We start from the raw sequence: 26085 nt of genomic DNA, 5'->3' as shown, positions 1-26085 counted from the left end.
CTTATAGATATTTAGCATGACTCACTCCTGTCTATGCGGGGGAAGATCTTTGGCTTTATCATCTTCTTTCTTTCTGGGGTCCCGTAGCACAAAATCCACTGCAAAGACAGCAGGGGCTTTAACTGATATGACTTAACAGATATCAACAACACATGCAATTTTTGTACTTTGACATGTGAACTGTAATGAGCAGGAAGACAGCAAGAAAGTATAGTGTTTTTATTATGATGTATCTTGTAATAACAAACAACTACAGTAAACAACATTTATCAAAGTTTATTTTTATAGTTATTGAGGGCAACAAGATCAAAATAACATTATTTATATTTGGCCCAAACATCTTAATGCATTAGACCACTTACAATGCATATTTATTTGAAAGCAGACATATCAGCAAAAGAAAAAAGAAGAGAGTACCAATATCCTTTTTGACACTGAGCAGGTAGTCCTCTCTAATCTCATCTGAAAGAGCCTCAATGGTTCCACTCAAATGTTTCAGATTCTCTGGGACTAAATCAAGAACATGCTCCAGCCAGGAGTCCTCCATGGGTGCCACGTCCTCAGTGCCTATTCCATAGTGGATGTAATACTGATATCTCTGCTAGAGGGAAAACAAATTAGAAGTACACACATTTTTGTCAAAAACTCAACAGTAATTCGATCTGGAAGACAAATGGTAATAAAAACGTGTAACAAACAGAGATGGGAGTAAGTCACACATGGGCAAGTCACAAGCAAGTCTCAAGTCTTTACCTTCAAGTCTCAAGCAAGTCCAAGTCATTTTGTGTGACAATCAAGCAAGTCAAGTCAAGTCATAGCTTTGGTCAAGCAAGTCAAGTCAAGTCATACAAAAGTTTCCATTTTTAAACAAGCTATAGACAGTGGTTATGAACTGCACCCCGGGCGAGAACATCTTTTAGCATTAAAAATGTCATAATTGAGCGAATGACACTTAATGACAGTTGTCATAAACATGCATAAAACCTTCATACTCATGACATGTGTGATGTAGCAAATAAATAGCAACGGTTATGTTCGTCATAGAAACTAGCTACAGATTGGAAAATTCTGTTTGCTCATTACGGGACCTTACGTTAACCCAACTGATGGAAATAAATAATAATAACTGAACTTGTAACAGTTTTGTTGCAAAGCACAATATTATGGTGAAATTAGATCTCGTGTTTGTTGACTTAAAACCAAATTTGTTGTATAAGAGTTGTCGGTTCTACCTGCCCTGCGCGGGCCTCGAACCGGCGCCTGTCCGAACGAGAGTCGGGCGCTCTAACCACTAGACTAAACAGAAGTGTCTATCTAGTAATCATAACACAGAGACAATTTGCCAATTCCCCACACAATGAATGAATGATAGATAATAGATCACCGGTTTGCGGCGGCCCAGAGTTTTTTTACTGCTCGTGCCGGTGCCGTTGTCAACGTTTTTGCTAGCATAATAATATAATACTTAGCTAGCTAGACAAGAACATGTTTCACGTTGCCATTTAACGTATTTTAGTCAAATTTCCTTCCTGTTAACTTAAAAGTATAATTGACTCTGTCTGACTTCAACGTTACTTCTGACTAGCCACTATGGTTTAGCTAGCTAAAAAGATTAGGCTGACTTCATAATTTACCTTTCCTTGTGGGATTTGAAGTGTCTGATGAAATTCGACGTGGTGGTGGTTGTGTCAGAAATGTTTGCGCTGCAGACCTTACAAACTGCTGTTCGTTTCTTCTTTGCCTGGTCAGATGTGTAATCCTTATAGCCAAACTTTATTATTTTCGGTGGAGAGCCAAAGGGATCCATGGCATTTAGCCGTAGCCAGTCTCGTTTACTGCAGCTGTCTGTCGCATCACTTGGTAATCAACGGGTTCCCGCGCATGCAACAGCACCCAGTCAGATTTTCTCATCTGTATATGGATTTTCTAAAATCGTAAAGTTAACTCCCCCTCAATATCAGAAATAAACAGAAAATCAAGTCATTTCAAGTCATTTGACTCAAGTCTAAGTCAAGTCTCAAGTCATGAATATCAAGTCAAAGTCAAGTCGAGTCTTTTATGAATGTTCATCAAGCAAGTCTCAAGTCCTAAAATTTGCGACTCGAGTCTAACTCGAGTCAAGTCATGTGACTCGAGTCCCCCATGTCTGGTAACAAACAATTGACAAACCAAACAACCACAACAATCAGATGACATCCCATTCTATCAGCCTGTGCTGTACAGTGTGAAAAGGCATTTGTGGATGATATAGCTAAAAGACAGTCCCTTACCAAAATGTCTTTCTCAGCAGCAGTAGGTGAACCAGAGATGGATGGGAGGCTTTCTTGTGTGATGGACGAAGTGGAGGCATCGTCACGCTGCCTGAAATGATATTCTCCAGTTAGTGATGATCTGTAACGGGGACTATATTGCATCTAAAAATCAGCTTTCTGCAAATCAAACCCACATAATAATGCTGACAAGAGCACTGCGGAACTTCTCACGCTCCGTGGTGGGATGGAAACTGCCATGGCGCCAAGAAGATACTCCTGCGGTCCTTACAACTTTGGTCCTAGTGTGCTTTGGACCTTGATGATGAGTCTGACGCCATTGCACACCTGCTCCTTGTATGTGTCCTTAAAGGAATTTAAAAAGTATATTTTGACACAGCCATACAGTAGTTTATCTACATGTAAAGATCTTTACATACTGTATAATATATAGAATACTCTTACTATACAGTAGATGTCAAATAAACAATTACAGCATATCTTACTAGACAGTAGCCTATAGAATCATGGGTGTCTACATAACGTTTTCAATGCCTATTTATTTATTAAATGTATAAAACCGAGAGTAAGATATCAAGTAAATCTCAACTATTTAACATTTGATAACCATTTATTATTTTATTTTTCTGATTAAATTATTTTACATATCATTGCATAGAGAAGAGAATAGGGACCTCTAGTGGTTGTGTGCAGATATTTCACAGCCAGAATTCAAGCCAAAATTAGAGCACTTTTTATTCCATTGAATATTTCTCAGTGCGACTTAAAATGCAGGAATATAGATAAATTCAATTAAAATTGACTTGTGCTTTAATGTGTTCAGTTTTCTGTTTCTGAACCATCGCTACACACCTACACACAACACATCTCAAACAGAATGTTTGTGTAAATTCAGAGTTAAAGCCTTACCTGTGTCAAATTAAAAACGATTGTTTGTAAATATTCTTTTAAAGCGACAGCTTCAACTTCCTTGGTTGCAATTTACTTTCCTTGTGTAGACATAAACAGAGAAACACTTTACAAATGTGGTGTTCTATGGAAGAAAGAAAGATAGAGTTTGTACAGTGTAATGCCAGCATTTTAATATTTGGGTGATCTGCCCCTTTAAGATATGGAGAGCAAAAACAAAACATTAGAGTATGATAAGAAAGATGACATATTGAGATAGACAAGCATGGAATGTTTGTAATGAAGGAAAAATGAGAAAGAGAAGTGCAGTTTCATTAACCTCTTGCCGTGGTTGAGTAGCATCAATCAGAGTCAACATTACAGTGCACTGACATCAGACCCCTGCTGCTCTTTCATCAGACCATGATGAGTCTCTCCAGAGGAAATCCATCTCTCTGAGAACATCACACGGTGCATGTGCTGCTTTTTATTTGTGTGCTGGAGTTTTATCACATCTGGTTGATTAAACAGTATGGATGTGAAATTTACAACATATGAAGCATGAATGTTTATAGTGACGATGTTATCTTTTAGTATCATGGTTTTGTGAACTATCTGTAGTGTGGAGCTATATTAGAATATTTACAATTTTATTTTAAACTCTAAACTTTTAAGCAAGCCTGTGATAAAGAAGAGGACATACAAGGAATATAACCATTGAAATAAAGTTTACTCAATGAATGAAGTGAATGGAAAGCTTCACGGTGGGAATTTCGTGGTTTCTGAAATCATATTGCTCTTTTTAGTTATGATCTGTGACAGGTATAATTTGTCAGCAAGAAATAATTTTGATGCTAAGAACCCACACAGTAGGCCTAATTGACATGTTGTTGATCATCTTTCTGTCTCCCCTCTCTATTTATTTTCCATAGACCGATACTTTATTACCCTAAATTACAAACTGTATATTTTTTTCGTGTGGAGGTGACTGCAATGCATAGTCTTTCCACTAGGTGGAGGGCTTTCACAACTGACTCGTTCACAGGAAGATAATTCTGATCAACTCTTATAGTCACTTTATTTCTAAACCGATTTATCTTAATTTCTCTTCTTTCTTTACTTATTGCTTTACCTTTTATGTTATTGCGTTTTTTTACAGTAGGGAATATGTGTTGTGATACTAAAAAGTGTTGTGTACAGTGGCGGCTGGTGAAAAATATTTTAGGTGGGGCTGTTTGTGTGTGTGTGGGCATCTGGGGGGATCCTCCCCCAGAATTTGTTTAATTTCATAGATGTGATTTCCTGCATTCTGGAGCATTTTAGTCCATGTCCCTTGCCTATACCAATAAAAGAACTCAAACCAGTCAATACCAATAGTCTAAAAAGACAATATTAATTGAACTGCCATGTAGAAATCAAGTCTCACAGGTAATGATAATGAACAAGTTACATTGCTCAGTGTCCAGATAGGAAAGAGTGAACAAAAAAAACTAAGCAAGCATAGTTACATTACTATTGAGATCAATATTTTAATAGCAAATGTGTGTGAAATGGGTGTGTGTGACTGAGTGAGTAAGAGAATGACAGCGAGTGTGTGTGTGTGTGTGTTTCAAAGTGAGTGAGTTGGAGAGATAGATGGAGGGTGAGCATAGACCGCGGAACTGGGGGGACCAGGGGGGCCACGGCCCGGGCAACTTTTGTACTCTGACAAACTATTTTATATGAATAAAAGCCTAAATTGTATCTGTGTTTTTACGAGCCAAATAATAGTCACCACACAGCTTCACTCACTCTCACCAACTGCTGCCGATGGTGGTGAGTGAAGTGCCTTTAAAAACAGTGGCGTTCTCCAGGTGCACCTCCAGCTCAAGGTCGATTGAGGCCATAAGATCAATTAGACCCAGGAAAATGACAGGGTTTCTGATGCGTCACTCTCATCGTGACCACGCAAGGAAAGTTCAAAGGCACCACAAAATTTCACGGCATCAATGATCTTTGACAAAATATGCCGATTCCTGTCCACCTCCTCGTTGTGCCTTCTTATGGCAATGCGGTGTCCCTCATCTAGCTGTGTGGCTATGCTAATTCGGCCTAGCATGGCTAGCTTCACAGAGTTGTCCATATGCACTCTTGCCCGTTCATGTTTCTTAATGCGTTCTGACATATGTTTCAGGTCTGTCACCCCTGTCTGTGTCCACGAGCTATCGCAAGCACTTGTTTTAAACAGTAAGCAAGGGAATCAAAAGATTGCATTGGCGTAACCACAGCTAGTAAGCCAAACCTTTCGATCGAACCAACCTCGGGAAAAGGTTCTCTTGTAGGTTTTCTCCTTTTCTCGCGCCTGTTGGGTTATATTCACTTCTGGCTTGTCTGGTCCGAGTTCTTTTACAATTAGTTTTTCCGCTAATGTGCTTCTTTCGAATTGATACAGGTGTAGCGATTTAACTGAATTTGGGGCAAGATTAACTCCCACGACTACATTAATGCTATTCAACGTCGCCGGCGCAGCCATACTGCACTCGCACTCCGCTCTGAGGTAAATGTCCCGTGGTGCACTGCTCTAATCTTGGTACTACGGGCGATATTTTCAGAGCCCCTAAACCTTCAAATTAGACAACGATGATTGGCGAAATATAAACTTTTTTGCGTAGCAACCGGGGAACCATTGGCTTAAATTCCAGCACTGTAGGGCTGAGCGAACTGGAGCCCAGGGAAGACAGCCTATTGGCTACTACTACTACACCAACATCCAAATATCATTCTGGAGAGTTCTAAACACATTCTAGAGTAAAACCATTAATATCATGTAATTAAAACAGATTAGTTTTCAAAATGAGAGATTATTAAAAATTTTTTTTTTTAAATACAAATACAAATAAAAAACTGGCAGGGAGGTCGGCGCCCCAGCGCCCTCTATGGGCGGTTTACCGCACAAAAATCTAACGTTACGTTAGTCTGATAACGTTCGTTTAAGGTGCATGTGTGAAGTTTGTTTCTATACATAGCAATCCTACTGTCTTATCTGTTGACTGTTATTAAATAATAGTTAGTAATAATCACAACATTTGTATGGCCGAGCGGTCTAAGGCGCCAGACTCAAGGTTTCAGACCTTCCTGTGAATCGGGAGTTCTGGTCTCCGAACGGAGGTCTGGTTTCGAATCCCACTTCTGACAGTACTTTATCCTCTAGATCTATCGAGTTGGTTCAAATTTTACTTCATTAGTAGTAAGCCTGTGACAAAAGAAAAGTTGTCGAATTCGTGAAATTAGAAGAAACTCTGAATGTCTAAACGCTAAAAAAAAAAGGTACTGTTAATAGTTTTGAGGTTGGACGATATAAAAACTGTATATTTTTTCCTAAGATCTTTAAGCTAAAAAGTGAAATGTATGTTTTCAAATCAGTGATTCTCTGACGAAATAGTAAAACTTATTTTAATAACTGGTAATTATGTATTTATTGAAAATACACAGCTTTGATTACAAATCCTACATTCATATGTGGTTAACAAAATAAATAATACATAGTAGCCTACACAGTAACAAGTCAGAAGTCTACCACTGTAAGTAATTTAACAGTTATGAAGCTACGAACATCTGGGGGTTCGCCACCGGAATTTCTTTTTTTGGTGGGGGCCTCGCAATATACAATTTATACAAAATACACAATATATTTAATCATAATATGCAAAACTATACACTATTTATTAAAAGAACAGGCTCCTTTTTTTACTGTATTTTGGATTAAATCAATGCAGGCTTGGTGAACAGAAATTACTTTTGAACCATAGTACATCCAAAGGAATAATTCTAGCATTATTTACCAATGTAGTATTTACAAATATGATTGACACTTTGTCATAACAATGTTTGTTCCAAAAGAATGCAAGAAACTAGTTTATTAGATATTAAAAATATAAATTGTGACAAGGATTTTAGGAACTAACTATGGCTATCAATATGTCAATCATAGCTATTTCAAAAGTGAATCCCGCATTTATTTGCTGGTGTGTTTCCCGAAACTTAGCGGCGTGTGTGTGGCCGTTGGCTTTAGCAGCATGAAAAACAAGTTTTATACAATTCTGAATGGATTATATAAGCAAAGAAACAGTCCAACGAGCACTCCCCTTATAATTACTTTAAAGCTGTCAATCATCTTCATCGAGATCTCTAGCACCCCAGAACTAGGCCTAATAATAATTTACGCAAGGAATACAAAAGCCCCGACTTGGAGTTGATAAATATAATGGAAAGATATATAGAGAATATGACCCCTCAAAAAAAAAGAGAAAAGCTTCCTCTTCCCGAACTGCGAGTGGATGTTTATTATTTTCCATTTTTTAGCTGAAGTTAGCCTCACCGGAGGGACACCAATCAAGCAGTCATGTCAACAATGTCCTACTCCGCTTAGCTGTCCTTAGAAGTGGGTGGGGCGTTTAAAATGTAAAGAGACATGACATCGAGCCCATAAACAAGCTTTAAGAAGTGGTTCACTTTCAAAATACATTTTCATGATAATTTACCATCCCCATGTCATCCAAGATGTTTAGGTATTTGTTTCTTTAGTCGAAAAGAAATTAAAGTTTTTGATGAAAACGTTCCAGGATTTTTCTCCATATAATGGACTTCAATGGACTCCAAATGGTTGAAGGTCAAAATTATTCAATGGTTGAATCGTTTAAAGCCCTTTGAAGCTGCACTGAAACTGTAATTTTGACCTTCAACCGTTTGGAATAAGAAATAAAAACATAAACATCTTGGATGACATGGGGGTGAGCAAATTACCATGAAAAATAATTTTGAAAGTGAACTACTCCTTTAATATAAATTATTGTAAATAATGAATTGACGATAAAAAATATATGAGCCTAAGTCTAAATTTGACATCTTATGGGGTCCCTAATGCCTTATGGGGTCCCTGATCCCCCAGCCCGCCTTTAATTTGAGAACTGATTAGAGGTTTCATGTATTTACGGCTTCCCGGAGCTTCTTTCGATTCTGTAGTCTGGCACATTTGGGACATGCTTCATCACGGAAACAGGAGATGTGGAAACAGGCTCTGCAGTCTACAAACCACAATGTACAGGACAACCGTCATTTTATGCAATAAATGAATGGCCAAAAGATCAACTTACTCTGTTATCATCTTACACTGCCTGCTAAATGAAGCATTTCTAAGTAACCCAAGATGGACTGTAAAATTGTTTTAAAATGTCTCAAGAGCAAAGCTGCTGTACTTTAAACTTTTAACATAAATGATGTTTAATTAACAAAGTTCGGGAGGAGCCGTAGCATATAATCAGCCGGCTGGTCCACAATCAGCAATCACCGCTCATACACAATTAGCCATAGCGAGCTCGCTCATAAATAGAGAAACCATCTTACCTGCTCGATCTCCTAAGATTAAGCATCCCTCCTCCACCCCGGCTCCTCTCCCAAACTCACTTTTCTTTTGCAAGAGCCCCGGGGGGTGTGCTCTGGGCTCAAACCGGTTCCGAGCTCGGCGCACTCAGCCTGACCAAGGTGTAGTGTTTCGGGTTTGGATAGATCTGGCGAGCTCGGAGCCCGCTTCCCGGACAGCACGCCAAATACGTGTAGGGGTATCAACAATAATCGTTTATACGAGACTTTTATTTTGATTTTTGACGTGGGCGCTGCCATGGGGTGTGCACAAAAAAGAAGGTGAAGAATGGCGTACGACAAACGTGCTCGCTGAAGACGTCTGTGATGTTCGGGTAGTTTTCGGTTAAAAACATAAGTTTAGACCCGCGAGATGGTAACTTTGAGAATTAGTAGACGTGATTGAGTGAGTTTTGTGTCTTTGTGAGCGAGACCGAGAAAAGCGCTTATTAGCTTGATATTGCTAAGGCTACTCCCGTGTTTCATTTTGTTTTGTCCAGTTTTTGTTTTATTGTTTCAAACGAACTTAAAATACTAGGGACGCGCGATAATGTCCGATGAAGCGAGTGTGAGTCTCCGATGGTGCGTTCGTCGTTGAAGTGCGGTCTGAGCCAGCTCGGATTGTGGCCTTGTAGGATCGAGCTGACGTCGTCAGGATCTCGAGGGCAATCGCTGGGGAGGAAAATTGAGCTAAGATACCCTGCCATCTGTGGGACATCATTCAGCGCCTCATCCTGGAATTAAAGTGGTGATGTACACTATTTACATTTTGTGCTACACTTCGGTAAGCAGAATTCCTTTTTCCTCTCGTGAACTGGACTGAGTATATCACAATTCATTGGACCGTGAGCAAACTTGTGACAAGAGGATTCAAATACGTTCCGACTCACGCATGGTGGTGAACTGTCTTTGAGAGCTCACGTTTAAAAAGAGGAATATTACTTTTTGTTCATTATTCTCAATGTTGATGCGAATTGATATTTGAATTCATTGAACTGATTATTTTTGAACTGTATTAAAAGACTAAAAAGCATTGGGTGGGGGGACCCAGCTCCTGTTGCTCACTCAGTCTTCCTTTAATAAGTGTTTATTATAACCCCCACAAGGCGGTGACATCACCCCGACGCCACATATGCATAACCTTCATAACCAAGCTCTTGCTTTATTATCCCTATCAACATCACTGTTATCTGCGCAGGTGAACTCGTGAATTATTTTAACTTATTTAACTTAGTTAAAGACCAAACTACAGTTGCGCGTCTGAACTCAGCTGCTGCATTCAGCGTAAGCCGAACAAGTGTTGCTGCAAAGAGTCCGATTTTATTCGTCATGTGAGGAGAGTAAAGTGCTGACTGACAAGATAATGGAGGCTTTTTTGTCCAAGAACATGCAGTAGAACCTAAGCACTGTCATCAAAGGCCAGTAAAGTTTAAAATGTATTTTTGTTCTAATTTCCAAAGTCTGTGCTTTGCCATTTATTTAACATATGTCATGATTCTGCCACGTCATGTCATGTTTATCTTGGTCCAGTGGCACGATCATGACACAACCTCATGTTTAATGTGGAGAGAGGCAATTATTGTTTATTTGGCTTGCCATATGCTCTCTCTCCGGTCTCGTCTCTGTTCCTGTCCTCTTGTTAAATCTATTGCTTGTTAATTAGGTCATGCCCTACACCTGTTCCCCTCTTGATTTGGTCCCTTACTTAATGCCCTTGTGTCTTCTGTCTTGTGCTGGTACATTGTGGTTGTTGGGTGAGTTCCTGTGTCTAGTCTAGTCTAGTCGTGATGGTAATAGTTGTTGTAATGAGTTTATTTTTAGTCTAGTTATTCATGCTATTGTATCCATCCCTGTTTTATTATGTTACCCCCTCGTGGGTCTTTGTTTTGTCATTTATATTAAATATCATTTAACCACTTACCCGCTGTCTGCACCTGGGTCCTCTTTCTGTCTCTCACCACCATGACGTTTTTCGTTCGTATTCCTTATTTAACAAACTTTGTTCGTATCATTACCTTCGTTTCTTTATTTATTACACAATGTGTGCCGTGATTATTCGTTTTTGTTAATAGCCTATCAGCAACTTATCCTGCGCACCAAAATATTTTTACATTCACTATAAGGGGAAGAAAACACATCAGTTCTCTTTAAGCAGACAATGGCTTTAATTTTCCTTATCATTGCCTACATTTAATAACTGTGATAAGTATTCAAATGATATTGTTTAATATAAGCAAATGTCATTATACTTTTGTAGTTTGTGTGTTTTCATTTAGAAAGATCTTGAACCCACTATTGATTCAAGTGTCATGATCCTGCCTCTCCTTGTCTTGGTTTTCGAGTCTTGTGGCAGGATCATGTCAGTCCCATGTGTTTTGTGTGGAGAAAGAGCATTGTTTTGGTTTGAGAAGCCATGCTCTCTCTCCGGTGTCACGTCCTTTAGTCCCGCCCCCTTGTTTCCCCGGTTAGCGGTCCATTAGTGTTAGTCTTGTCTCCAGCCCTGGTCCATCTTTCCCTTAGTGTTTCAGTCCCCTCACCTGCCTCGTGCAATCCTCCTGTTAGCTTTCCCTTAGTGTTTCATCCATGTCACCTGCCGCCACTCTCCCTGTATCATCAGTCCTTGTTAGTGTTTCCCTGTATCAAGCCCCGGTTTCCCTCTGTCTCTTGTCGGTTCATTTTGCATTTTGCACACTTACCCTTCGTCTGTCTGGATTACCTGTGTTCCTGTTCCCTGGACTCAAGTTTGTGGACTTTGTTTGTTTTTCTTAAAACCTTGTTTGTTTTGTTCCCCTTGTGGGAAGTTTTAGTTTTCAGTCTTGTTTGTGTTCATGTTTTCCCCATCGAGGGTCTTTGTTTTGGATTAAAGTCTTGTTGTTCGACACATGTCTGCCTGCGCTTGGGTTCTGTCCACAACCATAACATCAAGCAATTGCCGTTCCTGAAGTGCCACTAATTCAAAACTCAAAGTAAAATTTGTCATGCACACGACTGCATCTTCGACCACCCACAGCAAACCACCCACGGTGTCACCAGTACTAGTCACCAGTACACTTCTATTAAATCCTTTTAGACTCACGAGAGCTCAAGATCAGCCTGCAACAGGTTTATGTTCCCTCTATCATCACCCATCTCTTTTTGATAGGGATTGACCCAAGGTGCATCACAATCCAGATTAAAGCAATTAGATTATGGCACTCTGTCATAAGGAAGAATCTTGAGCTATGGATTAGGGATATGATTCTTCTCTGTACATGTTAGGTTTTGGTTAAATGCTATATATAGAACAGAATTAAGGCACTGATCTTCTTTGACAGGCCTAAGCCTGTGTTGATGGCAGAGATTATACGATGAAAAATGCGATTATTACAGAGGTTATATCTGTACACTTATTGAAAGGTTTGAGGCGCTTATCTTTCCAGTTGCCTTAGTAAAACAGCCTATTAAACAGGAGAGGCCAGTAAAGTTATGAATCTGTGATATGACAACGATCATGCCAAAGCATCTAGACACAAAGTTTTTGTACCCATAACTGCGTTCAAATTATATATGAAGACAACATTACACCATCATCCACTGCAACAACTTGACATATTGATTATACAGGACAAGAGTCTGTATGTATCTCACAATATTGAAATCTAGAATTAAGGGAAAGTAAACAGGCGGATAATTTCTCAGTAAGGACAAATAAACAGCATATTAGCTTGCCAAATGTGTCACGAAATGGCTTGGACAGAACCCAGATGCAGGCAGACGAGGAGTTAGATAAAAATTAATTTTATTTAAATGTTAACAAAACTAGAAAAACAAACACTTCCCTCGATGGGGACAAAACGTGGTCTACAGGGAAAAACTATATAAATCCACAAACTTAGAAACAGGTAATCCAAAACACGACGTCCAAAGAACAGCAAGACATCCAGTGATCACAAACATTAGACAATCGATAATGCACCGACACTGAACAGAGAGAAACTGAGACTATATAAAGGGAGACACTAACGAGGAGCGATTACATGGGGAGAGTGGTGACAGGTGATTGGAATGAAACCATAACGAGAGTGAAACAACTAACCAGGTGATGGGAATAAAATCCTAACGAAGGTGAAACACAAAACAGACGATGGGAATGACACCCTAATGAAATTACAGGAGATAGGAGGGTGGGGCTGAGAGACATGACAGGAAGACACGTGGCATCAAGTAAAAACATAAAGCCACATGTCTCCACACATAACACAACAGAAACCCGAAAGACGTGGCAATGTCATGACTCTGCCCATGGAGCTAGAAAGCTCGAGACAGGAAGGACAGAGTCCTAACATTTCCCCCGCCCCCAGAAACGCCCCATGGCGTCTCAAGGGAGAAACTTCAGCGGGCCACAACACAAAAGCACAAAGACAAACACCACAAACACAACACAGAACAAACTAAAGAGAACATAAGGGAGGCATTGAAGGGGTTCGGGTGGGTCAACAAAAACAACAAACATGGGAGGGGGGGTGGGGGAATGGGAGACCAAACCTTGGGGACACCAGAAAAGGGTGGGACAGGTTGAGGAGACTTGAAACAACCGGACGAGACCGGCAGGGACTTGAAACAACCGGATGAGACCGGCGGGGACTTGAAACAACCGGACGAGACCGGCAGGGACTTGAAACAACCGGACGAGACCGGCAGGGACTTGAAAGGGTTAGGGAGAGGTGTGTGTCCAAGGGGAAAAAAAGCTTGAGGTGATGCCGGCCGGAGAACTGGCTGAGGCACTGGCTGGAAGGCCGCCTGTGGAAGGGAAGGTCTGGATGCCTGCGGAAGGGCAGGTCCGGCCGCCTGCTGAAGGGCAGGTCAGGCCGCCTGCGGAAGGGCAGGTCCGGCCGCCTGCGGAAGGGCAGGTCCGGCCGCCTGCTGAAAATCAGGTCCGGCCGCCTGCGGAAGGGCAGGTCCCGATGCCTGCGGAAGGGCAGGTCTGGCAGCCTGAGGAAGGGCAGGTCCGGCCGCCTGCGGATGGGCAGGTCTGGAAGCCTGCTGGATCGACCACTGGAAGGCTGGCTGTGAAACCGGCAGGAGAGCCGGCTGGGCTGGTTTACGTGCCCCCCTCCGTTGCCTCTTCCTCTTCTGCCGAGCCAATTGCCTGGTAGTCGGCTGGAGGAAGGAGGTAAAGGACGGGGCTGGCTCCGCGTTGGAGGCCTCCGAAGAGGACCCCCAGGACTCTCTCCTCCCACGCTTGCCCTGAAGACTGGTAGGTGGTGGAGAGGCTGCAGGGTCCGAGGCTGATGGTGCGATGGTGGTCACGACCCCAAGCTCCAGGGTGTGATCCTCAGAGATGGGGCCCAACGATGTCGTAGAGCTGAGGCGTGCAGAGACCCTGGGCAGATCCCGATCACTAATCCGCTGAACAAGATCCGTGAAGCCCAGGTGTCTCAGCAACTTCATCTCCTCCTGGGAGAGCGGCTCTGCAAGGCAGCTGTTGAAGATCACCTTCAACTCCTCCTCCGTAAAGCAGCCTCGCTTTGCAGTTGCCAAGAACTTGTCAGCGAAGTCCCAAATGTACCAGTCTCCTTGGCGGAGGCCAAAGAGGAGGTACGCCTCACTTGCACGGGCCGTCATGTCCGTAATTCCTGCTGGGTTCAAACTGGGTCGGTGCATTCTGTCACGAAATGGCTTGGACAGAACCCAGATGCAGGCAGACGAGGAGTTAGATAAAACAAATTTTATTTAAATGTGAACAAAACTAGAAAAACAAACACTTCCCTCTACAGGGAAAAACTATATAAATCCACAAACTTAGAAACAGGTAATCCAAAACACGACGTCCAAAGAACAGCAAGACATCCAGTGATCACAAACATTAGACAATCGATAATGCACCGACACTGAACAGAGAGAAACTGAGACTATATAAAGGGAGACACTAACGAGGAGCGATTACATGGGGAGAGTGGTGACAGGTGATTGGAATGAAACCATAACGAGAGTGAAACAACTAACCAGGTGATGGGAATAAAATCCTAACGAAGGTGAAACACAAAACAGACGATGGGGATGAAACCCTAATGAAATTACAGGAGATAGGAGGGTGGGGCTGAGAGACATGACAGGAAGACACGTGGCATCAAGTAACAACATAAAGCCACATGTCTCCACACATAACACAACAGAAACCCGAAAGACGTGGCAATGTCATGACTCTGCCCAGGGAGCTAGAAAGCTCGAGACAGGAAGGACAGAGTGCTAACAAAATGTCACTGGTTAGCAGCCAGCCATATTAACATAAAGGTGAAATTAGCCATGCAGCGTGCAGAACATTGTTCAAGGGGTTCCAGTGGATTCAGAGGCTCGATGAGCCAAACTACAATGCTGATTTTTTTAAGGAAATCGTATTAGATCTTTCTACAACATAAATCTTTCCAAACCAATGTATTAATGGCAGCGATCATAATACACGATGGACCAGATGACAACATTTGAGTTACATTAAAGGGAAAATTAGCCCAAAAATGAAAATTCTGTCATCATTTAGTCAACCTCTTGTCATTTCAAACCTGTACGCCTTCTATTGTACAGACACAAAGTACCTTTGTTGTTCAGTTACCAACATTCTTCAAATATCTTCGTTTGTATTCTCCAGAAGAAGGAAAGACATAGTGATTTGAAATGACAAGTGCGTGAGTAAATTATGACAAACTATACCTTTAAGACAAAATCACCATTCACCAGTTAATCACTCTCAATTTATAAGGGTTAAAACAAAGCTAAAGACTGGGAAAATAATACAAGCTGTAGAGGGCTTATGAGGATAGGGAATTCTTGATTACATTTTTATCACCCTCGAGCAATTTGTGAAAACTAACACATTCTGAAGGCATCCAGGCCCACAGCACGAGTACTGTCTGGAATAGCAAAACAGCCGTACCACCAATGGTTTGTTCGGTGGGAGGTCAGCACAGAAAACGCCCGAGGTGAATGACACCCTCTCACAGGGGAAGAGAGCACAGGGGAAAACACCTTCCCAAAGTGCTAAATTACCAGCGCTTTGGGTTGAGCCCTGCCCGGAATTCATTTTAAAGAGGAGAAAAACGTGCAAATAGAGTTCAACCAGATGAGAGAGAAAGAGGTTTTAGCTTCAATTAAATGAGGACGATCCAAAAAAGGTTGTTGTTATCATATATATCTTTACTTCTTTGATTCTTTGTGATCTCCAAAGATCGTGTTTTTGTCTTCCTGTGACATGTCAATGGTGTTAACGTGCAATAAAAGTGAATTGCTGTTTGGGGAGCTGTCCGTGGTCCTGAAAAAGACTTTAGCATGCATTTCAGAAGTCAGCTACACAGAGATCATGTCTGCTATTGTATTCTGCGCTTTTTCTAAACTAGGAATACAATTGATAAACAATATTTAATGTTAAATACTAAACAAGGTTGAGCAAATGATTTTTTACCGAAGGAGATAACGTATTTACGAAATGTGCTCTGTACAGCAGTTTATTCGTTTAGGGCTACAGTAGAAACCACTTGGCGAATTCCCTAAGGGGACCCACGGTGTATGTAGATAGAAATAGCTAATTCTAAGGAAGCATAACATAACGCTTCATTATGTAAGGTCACCTTTGAAGACATTGTTATGTATATTATTGCATTTCTGTCAATACATCCTTCAACACACAGGGGAATTCTGAATCATATTGGCTTCATGAATTGAAATTAAAAAAAAAAACTTACTAACCTCACTATTCTTAGCTTTTTATACTGTGCTAGGCTTTAATGGACTAGTTTGATGCACTTATGTATTTTGTTGCCTATGTTGTTATAATTGCTTCCAATGTTTCCTCATCTGTAAGTCGCTTTGGATAAAAGCTTCTGCTAAATGACTAAATGTAAATGTAAATGTAAATTCAAATGTACATATCAAAATCGAATTTTAAATGGCATTCAAAAATCAATTGTGATTTACGCACAACACTGCTACTTTAACTTTCAAAAGGAATGTGTTGCTTTGTTATTTAATGTTTTTGGGTGATTAACGATAGTTTGCACATTTTTTCAGCTGTACAACCAAGTTACAGTTGTCTCGGTGACAGTATTGAGGAAACAGTCTGCTGAGATTTTGTTTAGTGTCGGGGACTAACGAGTGAGCCGGTGAAATTCTTCGTCAGACGCACTTAATTACCCGAGACGCAAGCTACGGTGGGTTTCACTTCACCAAGCAACGGGTGAGCAGCTTTGAAATATGACAACGAGAAGAAAAAAAATATGAACCTGAAATTAAGTTACTTCATTACAAATTGCAAAATACAATTTAAATTTTTATTTTGATCAAATATGATCACATAATTAAATGGGCATATCCATTAAAGTGAAAGTTCACCCAAAAATCATCATTTATTCACCCTCATCATTTCAAACCTGCATGACTTTCTTCTGCAGAAAACAAAAGAAGATTTTTTGAAATTGGTAACCGAAGAGCGACTACACCCATTCACTTCTATGCATGGACACAAAACCAATGCAAGTGAATTGGGGCTATTATCAAAATTCTTCAAAATATCTTTTGTGTTATGTGGAAGAAAGTCATACAGGTTTGAAATGACGAGAGGGTGACTAAATTATGACAAAAACATTTTAGGTGAACTACTCCTTTTAAGTGATATTTGACTTACAAACCAAAACTTCCCCAAATTGTACCAACCCTTAATGCATCCTAACTGAATATGGTTATCATCTTGAAGAATAATGCATAGAATGGGAGTGAAGGGGTGTTGATTTATTCAAACAAAAAGTGCATCCATCGATCAAAGAATTCCGGCTGGTCTTTAAAGAAAGTTTTCTGAAGAAAATAGATGCATTTGTTGAAGAGAAATATCCATATTGACAACGATAAAGTGTTACTTGGCTATACTTAAATTGCATAATTTAACGCTTAATCAAACAAATTCACAAAATTTGTGGTAACTCGCTAAATTTTTGGATTGTAAAAGGTTTTCTACATAATTTCGCCGAAGATGCGCCATGTCACATTATCACATCACGTATTCCGTCAAAACATGGTCCAAAAGTCAAGCAGAGTTACTATAGAAGGGAGATAGAACGGTCTGCAACACTTAAAATTTCCTAAAAAAAAATACTAGCCTCTGGTCACCTTTCCTTCCTTCCATGAAGGTGTTAGCATTAGCCGTTATGCTTTTTTGGCTAAATGTTGCAGGCAAGTGGCTTTGAGACAACTCAGCGGAATGCCGCAAGGTGGATGTCCACCTGGGGGAGGTCATGGGTTGCCACGAGGGGAACCATCTCATGACGACATCTCAGACGGAACCACCCTAGTGGGGGGTTACTACGTGTGGGGCACTAGGTCTGGTTAGAGCTATATGTAATAACTCAGCTTGATACCCGTCCATAGGCGGCAGGGCTGCTCCGCCGAGCCCGCCGCCCTGAGTGCTTATTGATGGAAGGACGGACTGCCTATTCTTCACCCTTGGGGAGAGAAGGCAGGCAGCCCATAGCGCACTGATCCACCTAAGAAGGGGAATGGCGCTATGCGCAGGCGTACGCTCTGAGACCCCTGGTCTCACCTGTTGGCAAGACTCGAGCTGCCGGTCCCCCATGGAAGTTGCAAGCCTCTGCGAGGTATAGCGTAGCCCAACCCGCAACTCTACAGATGTCTGCCAGAGAGGCGCACTGAGCCGGTGCCCACAAGGAGGCCACACCCCGAGCGGAGTGTACCGTCACTCAAATGGGCACGGGCTAGGATCGGCACGCCGAAGTGACGACGTGTGCGATCCAGCGCGACAACTCTCCTCGGAGACAGCACTCCCGTTGCTGACCTCCATAACAGACAAAGAGCTGCTCAGGGCCTTGAAGCCCTCCATGTGGTTCGAGTAGAGGCGCAATGCGCTTACTAGACACCCCACGTACAGGTTGGGTCTATCTCCCGGTGTGGGAGCGCCTGCAAGTTCACCACCTAGTTCCCGAAGGGGAGCGGCGGGAACTTTGGGGACGTAAGTCGGCCGGGGTCTCAGGATCACGTGAGAGTCACCGGGCCTGGATTTGGCAATCGGTGGACACGGAGTGCTTGCAGGTGCCTCACCCTCTGGATGGACTCGAGCCCCAGCAGGAGAGCCAACCCCCCTCGCAGAACGAGGAAGGGGGCTCTCCGCAGGGCCCGAAAAAAGGGAACCCAAAGGTCCACCTTGAGGCCCCAAGAGGGTACGGGGCGCGGAGGAGGCTTTAGCCCCTCGCGCCCTAGAGGAACGTAATAATCAGGTCATGCCGCCCCAGAGGCTCACCAGCAACTGGTACGTGATAACCGCGACAGCGGGTACCCACGCTCCAATGTGGAAGGAAAGATTACTCCCCAGCCTCTCCTGCAATAGGACAGCACGTTCCTGAGCGAGCAATTCCGCGGGTCTTCTCCTGGAGAAGAGCACCAGGACGAGAAGGGGCGCAACTTAAAGGTATCCAGCCTTGTGGGCATGGCCCTTGCCTGAGTGATAGTCTCCACCACTGTGGGGGGTAGATCATTCAGGAGCTCCTTGTCCCGTCCAGGAGCCAGACCCAAAGGTCCGGCTCGAATGCCACAACGTGCCCATCCCCTGCGAGTAGGGCCCTTCGCCAGGGGATTTGGCCAGGGGGAGTTGTCGTCAGGAGTATTAGCTCCGAGGACCAAGTGAAGTTGGGCCCGTAAGGCGCAACTAGCAGCACTTGATACTCCCTTCCCAGACCTTGCACAGGACCTGCGCAATGAGGCTCACTGGGAGGAAGGCGTACTTCCGCTTGTCCCGCGGCCAGCTGTGCACTAGGGCAGGACAGCTAGCAACTTCAGGCAGTGATCTGCCAACGCAGGCGGGGGCCCGTCCAGCGACCCGACACTGCGCGCCCGTTGCACACCGCACCCCGTAGGGAGGCGTCTGTCGTTACCACGACCAGCCTCAGGATCTGCGCGGGGTTTAGGATGCGATGCCAGCAGCACGCCAGCTGCCAGTGCGCCACGCTCTCCAGGGAACTCGTCTCTGTAGTCAGTGCTGTAGAGGTCCCATGTGCATCAACCCGAGGGGGACAGGCCACCCCCGAGGACACCATGCCCAGGAGCCTCTGAAACTGATTTCAGGGGACCGCTGGCTGCTGCCTGAAAGTACAAGCAGCTCAGCACTAACTGTGCGTGCTAGAGAGCGAGCACGCCGTCATGGAGACAGTGTTGAGTTCCCTACCAGGAAAAAGGGGTGCTCTGCGCCAGGGAGAGCTGCTCTTTTTCCCGGCTGACCCACTACTGACATGCCAGCCCCTCGACAGTGCCTTGCAAGGTGCTGCTCAAGGTATGCAGCGTCCCCTGGTTTGGGGATGAAGAAGTGCGGCTGTAGAAGCCACTGGACTTCTCGGCCGAGGGGACGGTTCGATCGCCTTTGCCAGAGGGGTGGCAGCCCCGGCCTGGAGCACGGGAACATCCCTGCCTCTGCTGAGGTAAGAAGATGCCCGAAGCCCGGCGGAGGTCTGGCGAACTGGATCGAATGCCGAGACGGACCGCACTCCCAGCCACCGTGATGGTTTGAAATGCTAACCAAGCACCCAGGGACCTCACAGGGGGGGTTACGATCTGCTTCATCAACCCGCGGGGGTTGGTTCAATGACTAGCAGTGCTGGTCCCACCCAGGGGGGACAGCTCCGCTAAATCACCTGCCAGGCGATGGCGCAGCTCAACGCACCGTCGAAGCGAGAGTGCTGAGGGCTGCTTTATACTTGCCATTGCGTGCCGCCACGACGCAACGTCGAGTTGCCGAACACCATCTTTCAGAGGGTGAGAGCGGCTGCAAAGTGAGACCCAGAGAGAGACCTCTCCTTGTGAGAAGGCGGGCACTAGGCCCCCGGAGGGGCCCAGAAGGTGTTGGGACGCGGCAGGGACCGCCCCAGTCCGACCACCCAGCGACCAAGGCTGGGTCGGGCCCGATGGTTCAATCTCTCCAGGTGGTCCTTCTCTAGACGTCTTCCTCCGGGGGGCCACCTGCGGAGCACCAGAACCGGAGTCGACGGTGGAGAAGGCCGGGGCTGCTGGGGGGCAGACCACGTGCGAGACCTTGACGGCCGAAAGGCGGCCGGGTCACAGCAGGCCGGTCTGTTTCTACACTGTCCAAAAGCTGCTGGAGCAGTCCTTGACAGCGTCACCAATCAGCCGACCTTGCGAGAGGGGAGTCGGGAAAGTGGCCTTTCTCGACATCGCCCACCTGCACAAGATTGAGTCTTAGGCATCTTTCCGGGCCACTGATGTGGACATCGTCCGACCCAGCCTTTGTGCCACCGTGGTCCCCGGAGGGCCAGTCGGCGGCGGCACTACTTGGGTCGGTCTTACCCCATGGGGCTCTCTTTAGCGCCCTGGCCTGCAGGATGGCCATGGCGTAAGAGTGGTGGCAGCTTGGCCCACGGCACTGCCAGCCTCAACACCAGAGATGTTGAGACCTTACATGCCCTGGACGGTGAGTCTAGGTCAAGCTCCCCAGGTGGCCGCCGTCTGCGGATACCCGTGACTGCATGCTCCACCCAGGGTGCATTGACATAGTCCCTAGCTGCCTCCCCGCCCAGAGGGAAGAGAGGGCGATAGAGTCAGCTAGCCGGAAGCGCGCCGAAGGGGGCGCTCCAGGTCCTACTGAACTCCTTATGCAGCTCTGTAAAACTCAGCACTTGAGCCGGGCGGCTTGGAGTCTTGCGGCGCACCGCAATCCGACACCCACGGCGGTCCGAGCGAGCATGGCTGACATCTTGACGTCTGCTCTCACCTGTGCTCGACCTCCCGAGGGAGGGAGCTTCAGGGAATCGGCAGAGCCTGATGCCAGCAGGTCGCGCTCCGATGTTGCAAGAGACACCTCATCTCCACGACTCGTGTCCGAGCGCGTGGCTGAGGAATAAGACGGCTTAGGACCATCTTTGGGGAACTGCTAAACAAGCGAGACGGGGCGCGAGCAGTCTGCGAGCAGTCCAGCTGACGGATTAACGCTCACGATAATCCCCACATCACCCCCGCTGCTCGCCGCCGCTGACGGCAGGGCCATAGCCGCTGCGGTCACAGAACGGGAAGCAAACGAGGTGGCGGCTGGATCTTACAGAACACAGCCACCGTGACGCAACGTCGGAATAGCCATCCGCCCGCGGGCAGGATGAATCCACGAGGCTGCCACAGTGGTCGGACCCCCGAACACCTGCGGCAACCACCGTGTCCGTCCCCATCCTCGATGAGTGTACTGCACCCAAGAGATCAGCGGGCAATGCCACGCTGAGGAAATTGCTCTTTTAGAAAAATACCTCTGGAACTGCCAGGACGCCCAGGGGAATCTCCGCTGCACCACGTCGTAGAATTCGGCAATTCGAAGAATGTCATCAGATGCGAAGGCTCCGAAGAACAAAAGGTGAATGAATGAGCATGGGCGGAGCCCGGCATACAAATTTCATTCGCCAATTTCATTGGCCTTTTCGAAATAGTCAGAAGATGATAGGTTCTCAGGGGCGAACCCCATCTGTCGGTTCGACACAACGTCGAGAGACCGACAGAAAGGGAACAGACTTTTGAATGCCCACAGTACATTATCCACATGAGGCTGACAAACCCCCTCTTTAGCTATAGTCTTTAGTTAGTTCAGTTTATTGTGTACCCTGTTTTGTCACCCCCTCGTGGGTTTTTGTTTTGTTCCTGTTTTCTGTATATATTAAAGTCCTTGTTCAACCCCTTCATCTCCGTTTTGCTGCCTGCACTTGGGTTCTCTGTCACGGTTCCTGACAGAACGAACGAGCCAGAACCGAACCCAGCAGGCAGCCAACATGGACCGTTCAGCATCGTTCCTGCGATCTCGCCTTGCCCACTTGCTGTTTGGGTTCCGTCAGGGGGATCATGGGACGCGGGAGTTCGCCAGGGCATTTTCTTCGGTGGCGAGGGATACTGAGTTCGGTGATGCAGAGTTAAAGGTGATCTTTGATGGCTGCCTCACCAACCGTCTCACGCCATCGGAGAAGAGGATGCTTAAGCCCCTGGGGTTCGACGATATGGTCAGGTTCATGATCAACCGGGACGAGGCCAGAGTTCCAGTCGGGGTACCCGCCCCATTGGCTAGCGTCCCGGAGGATTGCGTCCTGACTGTCGCCGCCCCGGGGGACTCAGCTCCGCCCGGCTCGAGCTCCACGGCTCCTGTTCCGCTTGGCGCCATTCGCGGTGAGTGGGGAAGGGGGGATTCGGGGACGATGTCTGCTGACACCTTGGGCACTGATCTTTGCCCGGGCTCCACTACTCCGGGACAGATGTCAACCCGCCTGGAGGGTCGTGTCCTGCAGGTCGGGGTTTTCGGCATCGCCACGCCCTCCGCTCCACCACCTTCTGCCTCCCCACCCGCAGTCAGCCTGGATGGCAAACGGGGAAGGCGTGAATCCTGGGGGTCCTCTTCGGAGGCCTCCAATCCGGAGCGAGACCTGCCCTTCGTCTCCTTCCTTCAGCCAACCACCTGGCGGGTGGCTCGATTGAGAAGGAAGAGGCAAAAGATGAGGGCACGGAAGCAGGCCCAGATGGCGCTGCAGCCCGTGTACAGTGCCGTGTCCAGTTCTGCCCAGGCGTCCAGTCAACTGGTCCCGTCAAGTCCGGTGGTCCCAAGTCCGGTGGTCCCAAGTCCGGTGGTCCCAAGTCCGGTGGTCCCACCTGCACCCAGTCCGGCGTCAAGTCCTGCCCTGCCGGCCTTCCAGCCGGCGTTAAGTCCTGCCCCTGGGGGACTTCGCGCTCTCGAGCGCCGCCCCCCAGGGTGTCCCCTGGGACTCCGCGCTTCCGAGCGCCAGGGACAAAAACTGTTCCCCCATGTCCCAAACCCTTTGGACTTCCTCCCATGGACTCTTTTGTTCCCCCATGAACTCTGCTGTTCCCCCTCCCCCCCTCCCTTGTTTGTTATTTTTATTATGTCATCCCAACCCCTTTGTAATTTATGCTTGTCTGCCCTTAATCTTGTTTTCCATGTTTTGCCTTGTCTTGTCGTTGTCCCAGTCTGCCCTGTCTTGTCAACCTACCCCTTGATGAACACCTGGTGGTGTTCATTTAAGGGGGGGCTTATGTCATGATTCCGCTATCATGTCATGTTTATTCTTGGTCTTGCAGCGGAGTCATGGCATAGCCTTAGGTTTTGTGTGAGAGAGCCATGTGCTTTCTCGTGTCTCGTCAGTGTTTCCCGCCCTTTTGTCTCGTTAGCCTTCCCATTAGTGTTTCATTACCTTCACCTGCCCCTTAGTAGTTATCCTGTGTTTGTTCCCCTATTTAATGCCCTCGTGTTCATTGTCCTGTGCTCGTTCGTTGTACGTGTTACCTTGCTTTACTGGTATGCTTTACTGTTTCTTGCTTAATGCTATGCCATGTCTTTGAGTTGTTAGTCTAGTCTAGTCAGTGTGAGTGTTCTGTTAGTCTAGGTGTTTTGTAGTTGTAATTCTTGTCAAGTGTTTAGTCTTTAGTTAGTTCAGTTTATTGTGTACCCTGTTTTGTCACCCCCTCGTGGGTTTTTGTTTTGTTCCTGTTTTCTGTATATATTAAAGTCCTTGTTCAACCCCTTCATCTCCGTTTTGCTGCCTGCACTTGGGTTCTCTGTCACGGTTCCTGACAATACAGTAAATCACAGAGCAGAATTTGTTGTATTTTCTAGATGAACAATTCTTTTAACTACAACTCGTCCTGAAAAAAGAGTATCCTAAGAAGGCACAAAACACAACAGGACTTCCTTACCTATTATGTCAGAGAGAGAAACACAGTCTCAGTTTGTGCAATTGATTTTCGGGTGCTTTAAGAACAGCTGACTTCAGCGACAGACTGTCAGAATTACTCAAGAGATAGAGCCCACTGAAGCATCTGGGCAGGCCGTTAATAAGAGTGTTCTGAGTATTATATACTGCATCACACTTTTGGCCAGTGACTAGGTCTTGCCTGCCACACACAAACACATGCCCGCTCATCCACACTCTCCTTTTTAATATGCATGGATAGCCTGGCATCTTGTCTTCATTCTCTCTTTACATCAGCACAGGCTTAATCCCAAACAATGTATTTCGTTAGCATGGATCTGTCTGCCCAAAATCACTGGGGAGGAATCGAATGATATGGTTTCAGAATGTGCGATTGAATGTATACATTCATCGATATGGAATCAATAATGTTGCATAAGCTCTTCACACTGCCCCCTTTTCTGTCTCTTCCTATGTAATTCATCTCTACAGAAGATTACAGAGAGCACTTAAATTATAGTTCGCGTAAAAATGTACTCACCTGATGACAAATGTTAAACACTATAGTTCTTGAGTTTAGCTTTAATTTGATAACAGAAATGGTAAATATGTCGAGGTCCTGTTGACATTTCTGTTTCCATCATTACTTCTTCCTTTCATAAACAAATGCACTCAGTACCTTCAAAGATGCTGGCAAGGTCGGCTTTCGGGAAGACACAGAAGAAACCATCCCATTATACGGTTAAATGGTGCAGAAGATTCAACCCTTGACCAAATTCTCCCATCATTGTGACATTCTATTAATTAAGTTGCAGAGGGCAGGGCTCTGCTCACTTCACACATCCATGTGTAAGACTGACTGAGATAATGCAATTCTGAAGGTCGCTCACATCAATAAGAGGCTGCTATTCAGACGCCTGCTTACTTATTTAAAATACATTTGAATATGAAAACAATTCAGCCCTCATGCTCTTGTGTATAACAAAAAAAATATCAGCGCTAGGAGAGTGCTTGTTAAACTCAAATCAGGGCTTTTTAATCTAGATATAGTCAATGAATATTGATGCTTTAATTTAACATTTTAATTGACGGATGGGTTTCGGTTGTTCACAAGATTAAATAACCTGTATGCAAAACAATCACACAAAGTTGTCAGACGGAGTATAAGCAATACACTGTATATCCATCCATATACTTAATTTGAATAGAGACTTAACCAGTAAATTACACTACAACAGGGGTTGCCAAACTATTTCTTTGCGTCTTTGTGTTGAAATTGTATCTTAAAAATGCCCAGTGAGTTTTATCCAGATTTTCTAGTTCATCATATTAGATCTTTAAAACTGTTTGTCTCAATATCAATCAATTAAAAAAGAAAAAAAGTTAAAAATGTACATTTTCCAGTATATATTTGTTTTGAAATGGTGTGTGCCAAATCTATTGGCATTACCAGTGATTTTAAGGTATAGTTGCATTGATTTTGAATTTTTTACAAATTCCCTCATTGAGAAGCATTACCAGGAGGATGTCACATTTGCTATAAATTTTTAAATAGTTTTGTTTTAATAGATCACTTAAATCACCTAAAAACCTTTTTGAAATAAATAATTTTGAAAGCACATATGTGGTATTAAAATCATTCAAGATTAAATAATAATAATAATAATACAAAATATTGCTGCAAGCAGCAAGTGCAGGGTCAAGCACTACAATGGCACAAATGGAAATACATGTGGACATTTCTGTTTAGTTTCTGCAAAGAAGATAAATAAAAACATTAAGAGCTCAATATAATTGCTTCTAACATTTGACCACTA

The 26085-nt window shown here is 44.6% G+C and overlaps 1 protein-coding gene across 1 annotated transcript in view; it reads right to left on the bottom strand.

Annotated features, from left to right (window-relative positions):
* LOC306898736 (dynein axonemal heavy chain 7-like) overlaps nucleotides 1–14159 on the bottom strand; it is a gene marked incomplete at both ends in the record, with an annotated part of 101709 nt that extends 87550 nt beyond the window's left edge. Inside the window, 5 exon segments of the mRNA XM_079464478.1 lie at nucleotides 26–98; nucleotides 418–598; nucleotides 2271–2361; nucleotides 2542–2615; nucleotides 13848–14159. Coding sequence (XP_079320604.1) covers nucleotides 26–98; nucleotides 418–598; nucleotides 2271–2361; nucleotides 2542–2615; nucleotides 13848–14159 — 731 coding nt within the window.
* Between the last annotated feature and the right edge of the window lie 11926 nt (nucleotides 14160–26085).

The sequence above is a fragment of the Barbatula barbatula genome (assembly GCF_947034865.1).
Source record: "Barbatula barbatula genome assembly, chromosome: 9".
Classification (NCBI taxonomy): domain Eukaryota; kingdom Metazoa; phylum Chordata; class Actinopteri; order Cypriniformes; family Nemacheilidae; genus Barbatula; species Barbatula barbatula.
This window is presented reverse-complemented; position numbering and strand designations above follow the sequence as displayed.